Source organism: Drosophila bipectinata, chromosome 3R (genome assembly GCF_030179905.1).
Source record: "Drosophila bipectinata strain 14024-0381.07 chromosome 3R, DbipHiC1v2, whole genome shotgun sequence".
NCBI classification, from domain to species: domain Eukaryota; kingdom Metazoa; phylum Arthropoda; class Insecta; order Diptera; family Drosophilidae; genus Drosophila; species Drosophila bipectinata.
This window is the reverse complement of record NC_091739.1, coordinates 3941939-3957971: the sequence shown is the minus strand read 5'-3', so window position 1 is coordinate 3957971 and position 16033 is coordinate 3941939. Positions and strand designations below refer to the sequence as shown.

General features: G+C 43.0%; 4 protein-coding genes across 4 annotated transcripts; 1 reads left to right on the top strand and 3 right to left on the bottom strand.

Moving 5' to 3' along the window:
* The first annotated feature begins 397 nt into the window (after positions 1-397).
* Positions 398-2215, top strand: Cpr100A (Cuticular protein 100A). The gene is made up of 3 exons (XM_017245363.3): positions 398-934; positions 1156-1403; positions 1489-2215. Exons 1-3 carry the CDS (start codon positions 923-925, stop codon positions 1928-1930), a joined length of 702 nt encoding a protein of 233 aa, XP_017100852.1. The 5' UTR covers positions 398-922; the 3' UTR covers positions 1931-2215.
* Positions 2216-4654: 2439 nt separating this feature from the next.
* Positions 4655-6317, bottom strand: LOC108128051 (uncharacterized). Its single transcript, XM_017245411.2, has 3 exons — positions 6231-6317; positions 5927-6160; positions 4655-5458 (listed from the first exon to the last, which is right to left on the bottom strand). Exons 1-3 carry the CDS (start codon positions 6246-6248, stop codon positions 4655-4657), a joined length of 1056 nt encoding a protein of 351 aa, XP_017100900.2. The 5' UTR covers positions 6249-6317.
* Positions 6318-8720: 2403 nt separating this feature from the next.
* On the bottom strand, positions 8721-10295 carry LOC108128005 (uncharacterized). The gene has a single exon (XM_017245354.3). The coding sequence runs from the start codon at positions 10226-10228 to the stop codon at positions 8966-8968; it is 1263 nt and encodes a 420-aa protein (XP_017100843.2). The 5' UTR covers positions 10229-10295; the 3' UTR covers positions 8721-8965.
* A 1516-nt stretch (positions 10296-11811) lies between these two features.
* On the bottom strand, positions 11812-15674 carry LOC108128244 (zinc finger protein rotund). The gene is given in 6 exon segments (XM_017245733.3): positions 11812-12274; positions 12459-12884; positions 12986-13348; positions 13452-13561; positions 13629-14202; positions 15177-15674. Coding segments are annotated over 5 exon segments (1773 nt in total). The 5' UTR covers positions 14167-14202; positions 15177-15674; the 3' UTR covers positions 11812-11938.
* Between the last annotated feature and the right edge of the window lie 359 nt (positions 15675-16033).

Genomic DNA, 16033 nt, shown 5'->3' with positions numbered 1-16033 from the left:
TAAATCAACTTGGCCATGCACATGCAGAATGCAAATCCAGCTTAAATCTAGCAAACACAAACATTTAACGACTGCAATATTAAAATGAAGAGAGCTGAAACATAATGACTTTTTGGCATAAGTTTCCCAAGTATTTTCCCAGGGCGGTCTAGTTATCCGTCAAAATCGACAGTTTCTTTATTTGAAGATATAGGTTTCTGGTTTCTTTTGTTTTATTTTTATCGATGACCAAATTAAACAATTGCCGTTAAAAATTACATCATTCAGTGCCAGAGCCTCAAAGCAGAACCAATTGATAATTCCCGGTTGGATCGTTGTAACACTAATCTAAAATTCCCCCCACAGATGAGGACACTCGTACGAACTCTGGAGCGCTGAAAAACTTTTGAAATAATTAAAAAATAGTTTTGTCTTGGGCTTGGGCTTGGGCATGCTGGTTTTCTGCCTGAAATTGTGCATATAGAAAGCAAAAGTCGGCTCTTGGCTCCCAGCTCCCCAGAGCCAAGCGAAAGAGTTGGAAACTGGTATAACGACTTGGCAACACGACCGCGATACCCATACTGGCACAGAGTTGACTTATTGGAGCACTTAGCTTGATTCTTGTTATTGTTACGGCCGCTCCGCTGTAGCCGCTTTAGCTGTTAATAGTACCAACACAATTACACGGCTTCGAGTGCCTAGGCGGAGTCGATCCGATCGGCGATCCAAGGTTCCCGCTCGGACTATAAAAAGCTTGGGCGGCTCCGTTGCGGAAGGCAGTTAATTCCACAAATCCGTTGCCGTCGGTCCCCTTTTAAAGCCACCGACTTGTAAGCGTAAAGGCGCGTGTGAATCCCCCTTAATAATATTAAAATTAAAGAGAGAAAACCAGAGTGCAGTTTACGCTTGACAAGGATATTCAAAAAGCATTCCCGTTTCCAAAATGTTCAGATTTGTGAGTTGTGTTTCAAAAACAATTTTAAAGAACCCTGAAACAAAATATATTTATCAAAAACTGAATTTAAAACTATTTAGTGAATCATTTTTTCTTTCTTGACGATTATGCAAATTTTTAAAAGAAAAAAATAGTTTTAATAACAAATATTTATACATCGTATAAAAATAAATGATAAATATTTCTCTGAAAAATATGTAACCATCGATTTCATGTTTTAGCTTGCATTGACCACTTTGGTGGCTATGGCTTCGTGCCAAAATTATCACCAGGACCCCAAAACGGCGGCCATTATCAGTGAACAGCGTTATTTGTCCGGCGATGGCAAGTTTGGAGCTGCCTATGAGCAGGAAGATGGCATTAACTTCAAGGAGGAGACTGATGCTGATGGCACACGTCACGGCAGCTACAGCTACGTGGATCCCTCCGGCCAGAGGCGTACTATTTCCTACACAGCTGGAAAGAATGGGTAAGAATTTAAGAAAAAAATTATAAAAAAAAAAAACTTTTGTAACATAACTTATACAATTTTATTATAATTCTCTTCATTACAGTTTCCAGGCATCGGGCGATCACTTGCCCCAGGCCCCTCCTGCACCTCCACAGCCCGTGCCCACCGCCGGATACCAACCACAGCAGCAGTACCAGCCACAGTCCTACCAGGCTCCTGCCCCTCAGCAGCCCGCCTTCCGTAGCAACGACTACGGCGATGATGGTTCTTACGATCCCCGCTACAATGATCCCTCTTTCGGGCAGAACCAGCAGACCTACCACCAGCCCGCTCCCCAGCCCCAGTACCGCCCTGCCCCGCAGCCCGCGTACAACCCACAGCCGGCACCCCAGCCCCAGCAGCAGTACCAGCCACAGTACCAGCCACAACCGCAGCAGGCGTACTACCCCACCACCACCCCCAACCCACACCGCTTTTCGCCACCCGGAAAATTGTCACTGAACCGCACGCCCGATGGCTTCACCTACTCCTTTAACAAGGTCTAAACCACCACTCAGACATGTTGCATCTTCTTCATCCTGTCTCCCTTACCCTCCCTATCTGCATATTTCTGCCTCTCTCTGATCTACCCTTCCGAACTTCTCTGCTATCTCACAACTATAGATTTCCTTGACTCCATCAAAACTCTTGTGTGATATGTTTAAGAGCAAATTGTAACTCTGTATCGTACTTCCTATATGCGTACTGTTTGTTTGTAATTTATAATTCTACACAGAGAAAATCAAATAACAAATTGTGAATTAAAGTCTAGATTTTGTTTAAAACTGAAATTAGATTCTCTGTATTTCTTTGAACAGTTTCCAATACCCTATTGGATTACAATTTTCAGAGAAACGAAGCAAATAAACTTCGAAAGCGTTAAATGATAAATTTTTAGTAATTTGGGCATTGGGACGTCTCAGCAATTTGTATAGAATATGATTAAGATGTCTAATATACATTACCATACTGATGAAAAACCAAGTTTGTGTCTTAAGTCTTTTGTCTTGTCAGCGAAGTCTTCTGGTCGCAATCAAGTGTGTGTCCAAAGTATTTTGTTTGCCAACGATTTTTAATTTAATTTCAAAGCGATTTATCTAAACACCTCGGGCAGTGAACGCCCACCGAATGCAACTCCCCCTCCAGCACCCCTAAATATATTCCATTACACAACAAACTTTCGTAGATGCAAAACTAGTTTGTAGATCGACTCAGTTTCGGTTTCTGGTTGGCCGTTTCTGTTACGATTCTATGTGGCCAACAAGGAAAGGCCTCAAACTGGTTTCGCCCATTTGACAGTAATCTTGGCCAATTGTGCAAAAATTCCAATGAAAATGAAATCAACTTGGCGCCTTTTCCCCCTCGAGGGGCCGTTAGTATATTTTTAGGTGTAACTGTGTGTGGGTTGAGCCGGAAAACCATGTGCTATCTAAGTGGGGGTGTTACAATCGGAGGGGAGTGGTACTGTTAATTGAAATGCCTAATGATAGTTCGATTTGTCAAGCTCTAGTTGTCTTACTTCAACTTAATTACAACCAAATATTTTGCTCAATTTCATGCCCCATCGAATGCTAAGAATGCCGGCTTATTGTTAACTTAATGCGGGTTGCAAAAAAATAATATTCTAGTTTTTTTATGATGCAAGATTTAATAATGCTTAAAATAATATTTAAGGGGATTTTCTTTGTTGATGAATTATATGTGAATTATATTTTTTATTAATTTTTGAGTCTTCAAATATGGAAATTGAACTCAACATTTTAATGAAGTTTAATACATATAATTTGAATAAATAATTACTACATTAAAAAAAAACTCAACTTATCATAAAATTAAAAAAAAAACAATGAAAGGTGATAAAATAGATTTAGAATAGATAAAAAATAGATTTTCATGAATCGAGCATTAAATATACTAATAAAAATTGTTACGCTCTTGTTAGGTTGTCTTGAAAATTGTATACTTTAATTTTCTCTATCTGTACTTTCCACATCCACAGTCTGGCATTCTTTTTCACCACCAATAGCAATAGTACCAACATTTACAATAACAATAATATTAGCAACACTTTTCAGAGCTTAGCTTTCAAGGTCAGTTGTGTTGTGGACTCGAGTCCGGCTTGGGGTTTCGCTTTGGGCTCTGGCTTCTGTTGAAATTGCTCAGTCAATTAAGAAAATCAATTTTGTTTTGTTTTTTACTTTTTACTGCTTATTGTTTTTTTCTAATATTTTTGTTGTTTTGCTTCACGTGCCTTTTTGCACCCACTTTGCGGCAATCGAATTGGATTGGTTTTGAGTCAAGTGGCTTGCTCAATTGCGGATTTTCGTTCGCGCGTTGCGAAAGAGGTAAAAGTCAAGAATTTGCCTGACATGTGGTATCCGAACAGGTGTCATGGGTGTGTAGCAGAGAATCAAAGTGATTTTATATGGGCTATTCATATGAATAATTATTTAAGAGGGAATTGATTTATTTTTAAAATGCCAAACGTCGCCAGATTAAAGATTATTTGTATCCGTGGGTGTGAGAGATATAAAAATGAAATTAAAGAGCAATTGGAGAGTTTTTTTTAATTAAAAAGATATATATAAACCTTCCTTTTTGCGAGTTCCAATTTATTCTTCCATCCGCTGGAAGTTGTGCCACCATACCATAGATGGCGCTACAAACAATTTTATGCATCCCTGAAACGAGGTCGCTTTTCTTTTCTACATTTGACACGAATCTTACATTGCTTTTACTTATTTGTAAAAACTTAAAAAAAATAATATTAAATAAAAATTAAAAATATTAAATATAAAACTAATATTAAAAAACGTTATTCATACTTATTACCGTGAAATAATGTACCATTTTCCCTTTTTGGTGCCTTATTTGTGGCAAACTGGTTGCTCCTTTAATTTTTGGAGTAAGTAATACATTTTAAGTAATTTTAGTAAGTAGTAATTTTTAGATTATAAAATATTCGCAATTTTTCCTCTGTTAATTTTTTCTGCCCTTAAAAAATAAAAGTTGTAGAACAAAATATAGAAAATAAAAGCCACAAACTAAAAAATATTTTTTGATTTCATTTTGTTTTTTTAATAATTATAATTTAAAAATTCAACAAGTTTAATTAAAATTAAATGGTCTTTTATTATTTACAGCTCTACTGTACAACTAAACTAAACTTTTATGAGCGGTGTTTAAATTAGTAAATTATCAAGGACTAAGTCATGTGGTGCTGCCCCCCACTACACATTGATGACCAATGCTGTGGATCGGTACTTCCGCTTGGGCTTGATGATGGGCTTGGATTTTGGTGGACGTTTGTGATCGCTGCCAGGAGGACGCCGGCGTGTGCGAGATCCTTTTGGCGGGGGCGGGGGATGGTCAATGTATTTACTGCGCAGGGGACCGGGCCCAGAAAAGTTGGGAGGATAGGCCTCGAAGTCCTCGATCTCTAGGTCCGGACGGGATGCGTGCTCCTGTTCCTCGGCCTGGGCCTTCAGGAATTTCTGAAGCTTTGGATTATTCAGGAGTTGCACTTTGATGGCCTCGTCCAGGAGCTTTTGCTGGTCCTCCAAATAGGCCTCGATTTGTTTCTTGGAAGCCACATTCTTGTAGCGATCGTGAGTCTTCGGACGCGGCACTGGCACTACTTCATAGTCATCATGTTCCGGTTCGTAGACACTGTACGAATTGCTGGTGGAGGCAGCAGTGGCCTTTGGCGGTGGTACTAGGTGAAAGGGATCCACTTCCGCATCGTACTGCACCGGATTCCACTTGGAGCGCTTCGGCGGAGGACCGATCTCTTCTGCGGAGGAGCCCACATGAACATCCGCAGCGTATCCAGTGGACTTGTATGGAATGGCTGTCACATACTTGGGCTGTTTTGAGTAAATGGAACCGGAATTGCTGGTCTTTTTCGGTACCGTGATCGGATGCTGAACACGAATTTGGGTGCCAATCGTATACTCCCGACTATCCTGGACAGATGATTCCCCAGAATACTCCGCCGAATTGTAGCGCTCTCCAGAATAGTCATCCTCTTCTTGCTAAAAAATGCAACAAATATAATAAAAATCATGATATTTTTAATCAAATATTAGAAAACTTTTCTATTTCTTCCGCAAAAAGGTCGATTGAAAATATTTTTAATAAAATATTTGAAAACTATTCAATTTCTTCCTTAAAATGTTTTGTAAATTGTAGTATAAAATGTGCACATATATGTGGATATAAGCACATTTTAACCTATTATATTCCAGCCGAAGTTATATATTGTTGTAAAGTTTAAACAAATAATTTAGAAAAAGTTTTGAACGGATTTTTGGTAATACTTTTTGTGTTTTAATTTTATTGAAAAAATCTTTAATCTCTTTGGAAATCTTTAATCACAGTATACGTCTTATTTTGCTTAGAGCCTTTTTGAATTTTTGGTATCCTTTTTTCGATTTTTTCACGAAGTAAATTTTGAACTTGGGGTTGGAGTAGGAGTAGGAGGATCCTTTCGGCCAACTCACCGATCCATAGGGCCTGTAGTGACTTTTTTTGGGATATTTCTTGCTGATGGGACGGTGCTTGCTTTCGTTGGTCTGCAGATCGGTACGAAGATATCCCGAAGGACTGAGTCTGATGGGTCCTGGCACTGCACTAGATCCTGGAGCCACGGCACTGTAATAGCTCCTGCGGTAATAGGACCTTGGGGGTCGCAATCCAGAAGCCACTGCAATTAGGAGCAATAGAGCCGCCAACTGCTGCCAACGGGTAATCCAAAGATTAAATCGTGAGAACTGTGAATTGCCAAAAACATTATCAGCCGCTTACAATCCAGCTTGGTCTCATTGTGCGTGGGGTTTTGGTTTTCGGGTGGATTTCCTGGAAGACTCTCTCTCGGCGTATCAACCACCAGCGTGGTGGCCCCAAACGAAACTGAAAGTTCGGCCAACGGACACAACAGTTTTATGGCAGCTTCCTCGTCAAAGCCGGGCCAAAGTCTCGAACCTGTTGCAACATGTTTTGCAATTGCAATTCGCAATTGAAACCTGCCAGGTGAGCCACCAGCCACCATCCACCAGCCAACCAGCAGCAGCAGCACCAGATCTAAATCTCTGCTTCACGCATGGACTTACAACTCATGGTACAACTCACGGCTTACAAGTTGGAGGAAGCCGTTGCCGCAAAATGAAACTGAGGCATCATTTGCATTTCCAGTAGGAAATAGAGCGAATGCGAAGGGGCAGGGGCACAAATAAAATGTTTCTTTATGGCCGTAATTACACATAACGATGCCCATTTGCCACTAGGTAGTTGCTAAAATGGGAAGGGGATCGGGTAATAGTTTTTTCTCTGTGACTTAATAAGAAAGTACGAAAATTGCCAGACAAAAAAATAAAAATCATGTTAATGGCAACAAATACAACCGATTTAGTTTATAAAAACAATTATTTTAACCATAAAAATGTTGCATGTATTGAATAATATTTTTGAAACAACAAAGGGGTTTCAATAACTAACCATAGAAGCATTAGTTCTTGAAATATAATGTATGAGTATTTTGGGAAAGATATGTATTTACATTTTTATATAGTGTAATATATACTATTATATATTTTATTTCAAGTGTATGAAGGTTTACCGGCAGACGAGACACCCACTGCAAAAAGCAGAAGAGCGAGCCCCTTATCGAACTTTGTGAATCAGTTTCGTCTGCAAACGGGTTTCCACCAAACGAAGTATTGGCCCGGCCGATCAGTTACCCAATAAACAACCCCAACTGGCCCCTCTCCGTTTTCGGCCCCAAGTTCAGGTTCAGCAGGGGCCACAAACGAGCCAGGAAACGTTAGCCAGCTGGCACTACGTTTTGGCCTTTTTTGCCGGCACGCTTGGACTACTTTCTATGGCCAGGATGCGCGATCGAAATGCGGAAGATCAGTTTTGTGCGGAGGCAGTTTGTCTTGAGTTGGGTTGGTGGTCGGTGGAAGTGCCCGTGGATGTGGAAATGGAAATGGATATATTGTAGAAATGTCCGTTTGGTCATGGACAGGGACTTGCATAACATTTCAACACGCTTCATTTGCACAATTATGTGGCACGTCTATCCTGTCTGCATGTTGTTTTTTGAGTTCCCATGTCAGATGGAGATTGCCGGCAATTAAATCGATGCTTTAATTAAATCCCCGACTAATACCTCGTTGCCAGCCGTAATTGCTGCAATTGTGGCAGGCTATCATGATGGACAATGGGTGGCAGTCCCAACTTTCTGCCAAGGTCAAGCTCAAGTTCAACACGCGTGACAATTGCTGCAATTGTTGCAGCTCCGCATAATTTCCCGCTTCCTTGTGAACAAATCAAAAGGCGACACGAGCTGGAACTTCAACTTGACGGCTAGCTGGTTGAGTTTCCGTTGGGTTTTTAACAATGCCAGGTAATGGTTTTAGCTTTTCGGCCAATTCGCTGAAAGTTTTGTGAAAGGAGCTGCAGAGCAGGGACCTGCAAACGGGAATGGGAATGGCAATGAAAACGGGCATGACCAGGTGAGCCGCCCAGAGCAATGACTTGATTGCCCAAAACTCACAAATTGCCGGGAATTTAAACGAGCACCACGAAATCGTACCTTAAATTAGATTATTATTAAAGAGCCGAGGCAGCCGATTCGTTTCGCTGCAAAATCAATCTATAATTTATAAAATTTTACACAATTCCCTTTTCAATTGATATCAAATAAATATAAATTATATTTTATTATGCATAATTCAATGTCGTTGTGTCAATTGAATACGAGTTCTTTCATAAATCAAAAGATAAACGAGAAGAAATAAAACTATACCCTACCTTACATTCAACTGCTTGTCTAGTAAGACTTCTAATTAACTTTTATTTTTAGAGATAGCATTATATTTAAGCCTTTAATAAAAAAAAAAAATGTAAAATATCCCACCCAAATGATCTCTGGATTAAGATTTTGGCATAATTGAATAAAGCCCAAGAAGAAGTTCATTTGGTTATTCATCAGTTTATTAGCATATGTATCTCTATTATTATAATTAAAGATTATTTTGTGATAGCTTAAAAGGCTAAATTAATACATGTTCGGGTTGCACAAAGTCAACAATTCAGCCAACACACACTCTCGAATTAGTCAAGATCAAGGTTTGTTTATATATGCATATATTCAACCAACCAGCCATAATAAAAGCCGATCCATTCATTCGTCAGTGGGTGAAGTCAAAGTTAGGCAGATGATCATTAAAGTGAAACCTATAAGGGGGCTCGGTGTGGCTGCCCCGCCTAGAGATGTTGCCACATTTGTTGCTGCTTTTTCTTCTATCTCAGCTTTATTTGCAGCTGTTTATTTCAATTAACGTTGCAATCTGTGATGGTGTCAAATGCAATGCACTGAGAGAAAACTAGTTCTCATTTTAAGATGAGTTTTCATATAATTGAACAACAGAAAGCATACCTTAATTACAGGTAATAGATAGTATAACCTTATTACTCTTAAAAAATTATATTTAACTATTTTTCTCTCTGTGCACTTGCATTTAATAAACAAAAATATCTCAATCCGGCAGGCCCACGCTAATTCGCTGCCCGGCTGAGCTGCGACGCGCCAACGACTTCGCAGTCGACGTCGACGCCGCTGCCGGGCCGCCCACCATCAGAGCGTCGCCGCTGAAGCAGAGGCTGCTGCGCAGGTGTTTACGGGGGTCAGCGGCAGGGGGCGAGGTTGCCTCATCACCGATCTGTGCTGTGGGACTCTCTGGCAATTTTGGCAAGATTTTCCTACCACGGGCACTGGCTTGGTAGTTGTTATTATTATTATTATTATTTAATGGCTTGGCTCGACTAGTTTCCATAAATGATCTTGGTGGCGGCTGACGTTGCTGCTGGTATTGCTGTGGTTGCTGTTGCTGCTGCTGCTGATGTCGACTTCCTGTCGACATATTTGGCTGCTGACGAGGGCGACTTTCAACGGTTTCAATGGATTCCGTATCCCCACGATCGTCGATGTAGCCATACTCCTCGGCCTCTTCGTTGTAGGTCACATGCTTCTTTTTGGGCAGACCAGGACTTCTGGTTAGTTGCAGCCTCCTCACCCGATTGTCCACATAGTCCAACGGATCCTGATCCTGCACAGGCTGCTTCAGTATCTTTTTCGGCAGTGGCAGTGCCAGCGGCAGTGGCAGTGGGCGTACTCGCCGCCATTCCGGACTGTCATTCAGGGGTTTCTTGACGACCTTCGGCTCCAGTTCCACACTCAAACTGCGCACATTTCTCTTCACCTGCAGCTTGGGGCTGTTCTTCGAGTTGAGCTCGACTTCTCGCTTGTCGTTAAGGTCCATCTGTGGCCTCCTAACATTGTTTTGGGTGTCTTCTTCGTTGACAAAGTCGTAGAACTGAATTTTCGACGCATAGGCCTGCTGGCGTCGCTTCGAGGTATCCACCTCGTTGTTCTCCACCTCTTGGGGCTTGATTTCGGTGAGTTTTGGGGTCACCGAAGTGCGTACTCCTCTCCTCAGGGCCGGTCGATTGCCAGAATTGGATTGCAGATTATCGAAGAACTGAATGGAGGAGCTGGCGAACTCCTTGTGAAACATTCGACGTGTATCCACCTCACTGGGGCTATCCACTACAGTGGTGACGCGGGGCAAGGGTTTCTCCATTTGCTGGCTGTTCCTGCGCCTGACCCGATTCTCCACCGCCGAGTCCAGGCCAGAATCGTCAGGCCAAAAGAAGTGGGACTCCTGACGATTGCACACCTTCACCGCCTGACGCTCCACCATTTTGGGCGGCAGGCCCGTGTAGAATTTTCCGTTCAGCATCTTTTCCCCGGGGTGGTCAGCTCGACTGATCGGCAAGTGATCCGAAAACCGACTGACACCAAAAAGAATCCAACGGAGGCTGAGAGCAAATGGCAGAGATGTTGGCGTCGCCATAGCCATCGACACTGCCGTGAGCGTTGTCACTGCCGTAGGCGTTCGAGTTCGAGTTTGTTCAGGTGATCAGCTCGGCTCGGGCCCAGACTAATTTGCGATTCTTGCGAAAAAAAACCGCATGCGAAGTACTATGTTTGTATTCTAGATATATCCCACTATGAAATACCCTAAAGAAGAATTTGTTTAACTTTAATATCCGTAAAGATAAAGACTATTCTTTTCTTAACAAAGTTCTATCCATATCAGTTTGTTTAATATGTAGTATAAATAATCGCATATTAAACGCAATTAAAGGTAAAACAATATATAAATATGTAAATAAATGCTATTTTTTGTATCATCTTCAAAGAGATTATTTAATTTGTTGCATTATAGTTTCACTATTTCAATAACCCCAATGGAAACTATGCTGTTGGCTCAAATATTAACAACAAACGCAAACAGCATTCGAGCCAGAAATTTATTTGCTGCCAATGCAGCGTCGACAGCAGCAGCGCAGCCGGCGTCGCAGCGACTGAGACGAGTTTCCATCTAAGGTCAAATGGCGGCTTTTTTCATTTTATTTCTGTTTTCAACGAAAAGTTGATTTTCGTGAGCTCAGCTTTGACCAAATGTTTTGGTTTTTACTCAACTTTTGGACCGGCCCGGGTCTTTGGACCAAAAAGCGAGAATGCCGCCTAAGTTGGTCAACGCAGAATAATAAACGACAACAACCGTCAATTAATGGGTGCCAGAATGGCTTTAATTCAGAACTTGGCTGAAAGTGAGTGTCCGAACACAAGTGAGCGATAGTGACACTTGAATGATGCTCAGTATGGACATCATGGCGTATGCGTAATATGCTGACAACTTGAGATGACTTGGATTTTGTTGGAATATCTACTTACATGATATGCTTACATACCTATTTATTCCACCCTTTGAAAAGTAATTTTCTTTATTTAATTAAATTAAATTTTTATTTTCGCTTGATCTTTACATGGTTTGCCATTTGAATCGAGTGGGGAGTTGTGGGAGAGCTTTGCTGATGGACACTACTACTGCTACTTTTCTTTTATAAATTTTCATTTCCATTTTTCCAATTTGTGTTTATCCTGTTGCTTCCATGCTCCGATAGGTTGAAGACTTAAAGTGGAGTATGGTAATTAGCTTATTGTACAAACAACACATACAATATCATACACGCGGTGTCAATAAGGGGCTATTCCTGTTACTACTTTGCTGCTGGGAACTAAATCGGAATTGGATCGAAACAATATATGGTTATATCTCAGTGTGGTGGCTGCCTTACGGATACTATGGATACTACTCTTCTGCGGGGGGATATGTTAGGTTGCTTAGTCTAGATTCGAGTGATGCACTGTTTACACTTTTGATTTCACATTGATGCTCGCTGACTGGGGTCTATGAATATTATTTGACATTTACAAACTTGGTTTTAATGTTGCTGGTTAGGTTTTTTGTTTTAGGTTTTTTTTTTTTTGTTTTTTTAAACATATACTTAGGTTTGCTCTTGGGCTGCTTAAGACTTTATTTACAATTTGTATTTATAGCTGAGAGCGAGGCTGTTGACCCGGCCTTTCTCTTTATCTTGGCTTACTGTTGCTGCTGCTGCTGTTGTTGCTGCTGCTGTGGGGGCAGTTGTAGTTGCATTGGCGACATTACAATTATGTTGGTGGGCGTGGCACCTCCAGCCTGGCCATATTCCAGCGGCTTCTGCATTGCCTCCACATCAAGATCCGAAGCCCTGGTGATCACGCAGTACTGATTCCCGTTGTAGGTGACGATCGGCACACCCGTGGCTGCAGTCGCTGCTGTTGCGGTCGCTGTTGCATGTTGCATGCTGCTGGCCTGCTCGGTCAGTTGCGCCTGCATGTATGTGGCCGCTGTCGGCGAGTTGGCAATGATGTGCGACACCGGTACCGCCGACACCTGCGTTCGCGGGAAAGGATAAAAACGGAAGGGTAACAGAATTCGGATTACGGAATTGGATACTTTGTGATTGGTTTTTATAATTTTTCTACAGTTTGGTGTTCAATGTTGCTGTTAGCTGTCGGTGTTGATGTTTATTCTGTTCTTGTTCTGGTTGTTGTTGTTGTTGTTAATAGGTAGTTACTTCTTGGCCCTGTTGGTTGTTGTTGTGGTTGCTGTTGCTACTACTATTGTTATTGTACATAGGCGCACTGGGTTGCTGTTGCTGTTGCAGATGCTGCAGGTGCTTTCTGGCCGCCTTTTTGCCATGGGCCACATGTTGCTGCTGTTGATGCTGATGTTGCGGTTGGGAGTGTTGCTGTTGTTGCTGCTGCTGTTGCTGTTGCTGCTGTTGCTGTTGCTGCTGGTGGCTGGCATTGAGTATCATTTGATTTTGTATGATTATTTTTTGTTTGCGTGCTTGGGCCTCCATTTGGATCTGGTTCTGGTTGGCATCTATCTGATAACTGCGATTATTGTTGCTGCCGGCCTTGGCAATGACTCCTGCCGCTGCCACTGCTGCTACTGCTGGTTTTGTTGACTCTACGACTACCCGTTCCGACTGTCAATACTGTCAAGAAAACAAATATTCGAAACCCCAGTTAAAACAGTTCTGAGAAATCAAAAAAGGAACTCTCCGCCAGCTGGGAGGCTCTACCGACATTTTCTCACCTCCAGATGACTCTTGGCATGAATGGACCACTCGTCCCGGCTCGAGAACATCCTGCCACACAGCTCGCACGTCCAGGACAACTGCTGCTGGTGGTGTGGAATAATGATACCGGGAATCGCCGCCGGCGCCCCTTGAGCCGATTGCACAATTATGTTCTGGGCGGCCACCTGAACCGCCTGTTGCTGCAGCTGCAGCTCCAAGCTCTGCTTGTTGTCCTCCGGCGGCGGGTCAGGTTGCTCCTTTTTCTTCACCATGTTGTTGAGTCGCTTGCCAAGCGGTGCAATGTTCGTGGGGGTCACGTGCTTGAATTTGTTCATATGGATCACTAGTTTGTCCCGACGGGCGAAGGCCTTGTTGCACACCTGCATGGTTGTGGGGGTGGTGGGAGAGAAAGGTATTAAGGGGTTAGAGATTTGGAAAGATGTCAAGTTGGCCAAAGGCCAGAGGCTCGAGGGCAGCATATACTTCACAAATATAGGGCTTCTCGCCAGTGTGGATACGCATGTGGATGGTGAGTTTGTCCTTGCGGGCTAGGCCCTTGCCGCAAACTGTGCATTCAAATGCCTTGTTGGTGGCTAAATTTCAAAAAATTAATATCATTAAGTGGTCTAATAAACTTGTGTTTAATTTTTATATACTCACACTTTGAGGGATTTGTTTTGCGCACCCCCGAGGATGCCTGCTGCACCTGTTGCAGCGCCTTGAGCCGGCTGGCGGGATGCATGGAGCCCCCCTCGACGTACGGCTCTGTAAAGGGTATGAGGTTTGGCTTGGGTATGTTGTAGGTTAACTGCTCGGCGGCCGACCAGGTGCCCAGGCTTTGCAGCACCCTCACCCCGCCCTCGAAGCCCATGCCGTCGTCCGGGACGGTGAAGGTACTCTCACCCCCTCCACCGCCCGCCGCCGCTGCTGCTGCACTCGAGGAACTGATTTGCGGCACCTTGATTGTGGCAGCATAGTGTTGCTGTTGCTGCTGCTGTTGTTGCTGCTGCTGTTGCTGCTGCTGCTGTTGCATGTTGCCGTTGTTCTGGTTGTTATTGTTGTTGTTGGTCGTGGGAGAGCCCTGTTGCTGGGAGTTTTGTTGCTGCTTGAACTGTATCGCCGCCTGTGCCATCTGCTGTTGCACGGCCATGTGCGCCTCAAGATATGCGTTCTTTTGGGCCACCGTCATCTTATCCATGTTATCGGCGCCGCTTTGGAGGACGGAGCGCTTTAGCTTGAATAAGTATAATAGGAATAAAAGTATTACTTTTGTTGATAAGCAATAAAATATAACTTTTTAACTTAATTAACCTATTTTTTACATTTTCGCTTTAAATGGTATAACTCTACTATTATGGATAATATCAATAATAACCATATTTAACCTTCTTATCTCTTTCAAAAATAAATGGATAGTTAGACCTCCTCCAGAAGGTCAATGAAATTAGTCCCAAAACATTTCAGAAAAGGGTATTGTAACTTGACTTCCTGGATCTGATTTTCGTGCCATTCCCATTCCGTTCCCGGAACCCAAGAAATGCCACCCCTAACAACTGTAAGCCGAGTGGGGGAGTGTGTGCCATTGTGCGATTGTGCGAGTGTTGCGAAATTTCGTCAGCGTCAAAGTCGACCGCGGCAGCGCCGCCGACTGCGACCGAGGTGTGTTAGCCACCCCCCGAGGAAAGCACTCCATTCGACTCGATTCGATGCTCGGCCTGCCCTTGCGCAAAAATTTGTGACTTGAGCTTTTGGCCACTCTGGCACACCATCTCCCCCATGGCCCCTCGACCCCTCGACCACCCATTGCCCCGCCACCCCTTTAATTTGTGGCTGTGTGTGTATGCCGGCCGCTTCTTCCTCTTCCGTTTCTTTGGGCTTCCTTTTCTGCTTCTTCTTTAAACTTGAGCCCGGGGTTTGGGGCTTTTCCGTGTCTGCCTGGATTTATTTTTAAGCGCGCTGATTTTTTCGCACACACACACTCTATCTGAGTTTTCCCACAATTTTTCGTCAACACTGCACCAACACTTTTGGAGGATTTATTGTAGGGGCTGTGGAATATTTTTTTACGGCACTTCCTCAACCCACCACCTCCCACTTTTCGTTCAAGTGGCTGCCTTGGCCATTGACATTTTCACTTCTCGATTTTTTCACTGCCAGTTGGTGGGGTTTTCCATTCTCTATGGCTGGCTGCTTTGCTCCTCTGCTTACCACACTTAAAAATCAATACGAAATGGCCGCTGATTGCTGTTCTCCGCTAGTTTCCGATTTTCCGATTTTCCGCTTTTCCTCGACGCGAATTCGGTGGAAATGCTGAGCCGCCAAGGATTCGTTGCTGTCTACTTCCCAGCGCCTATTGTTTGTGTATGTATTGCGAAACCGATTCACTTTGACGCCGCTGCTTACGTCGACGCAAACGCTGACGCTGGCGGTGGCGCTTACGCCGGTCGTGCCAAAAGCTTCCCCACCCACTCCACTCCACTCAGAGATATTTTGAGTAATTATTTGTTATTTTTGGCAAGACGCAGGACGAGCAGAGTGGCAGACAGATACCGACTAGTGCCGATTTTCCTTGGATGGCTGAAAGCGGAAAACAAAAAGCGTTGCATAGCGCACGGCGACCGGAGCTAAGATTCCCGTTCGTTCGTACCGCAGAGCTTTTGTGGGTTTTATTACCCGACCCACCCCACTGTCACCGTTCCGGTGGTGGTTGCCGGGAACGGTGGAACGCTCTGGAAATGGAACAGACCCCCGAAACAACAACAATGGCCATTAAAATTGCTGCAGGTCCATCGAAGTTTATATTAAGCTTTTTAACTAGCCTCTTTAATAGGACACGATAATTTCTTGAGGTGATCCTTCCTCAAAGTGATCCATTTTATGTTACTTTTTGGGTTCTTCACAGTCCCTTCTACCGTGACTTGAATGGGTTAAGTCAAGTTAATACTACTAAAAATTTTAATTCCTTATACGCAAAAATATTCCCTATATTTTTATTTCAAAATTTTATTTTATTCTCATACTATTAAACAGTACTCTTAATAAATTAAAAATGTTATTAGCTTTTC

Excerpts from the sequence above, each read along its gene's own strand:
- Cpr100A (XM_017245363.3), top strand. Across the intron at positions 1,404-1,488 it reads TACACAGCTGGAAAGAATGG|TTTCCAGGCATCGGGCGATC; the intron begins GTAAGAATTTAA and ends TCTTCATTACAG.
- LOC108128051 (XM_017245411.2), bottom strand. Across the intron at positions 5,459-5,926 it reads ACTACAGGCCCTATGGATCG|CAAGAAGAGGATGACTATTC; the intron begins GTGAGTTGGCCG and ends TGCATTTTTTAG.
- LOC108128005 (XM_017245354.3), bottom strand. The coding sequence starts at position 10,228 with ATGCTGAACGGAAAATTCTACACGGGCCTGCCGCCCAAAATGGTGGAG.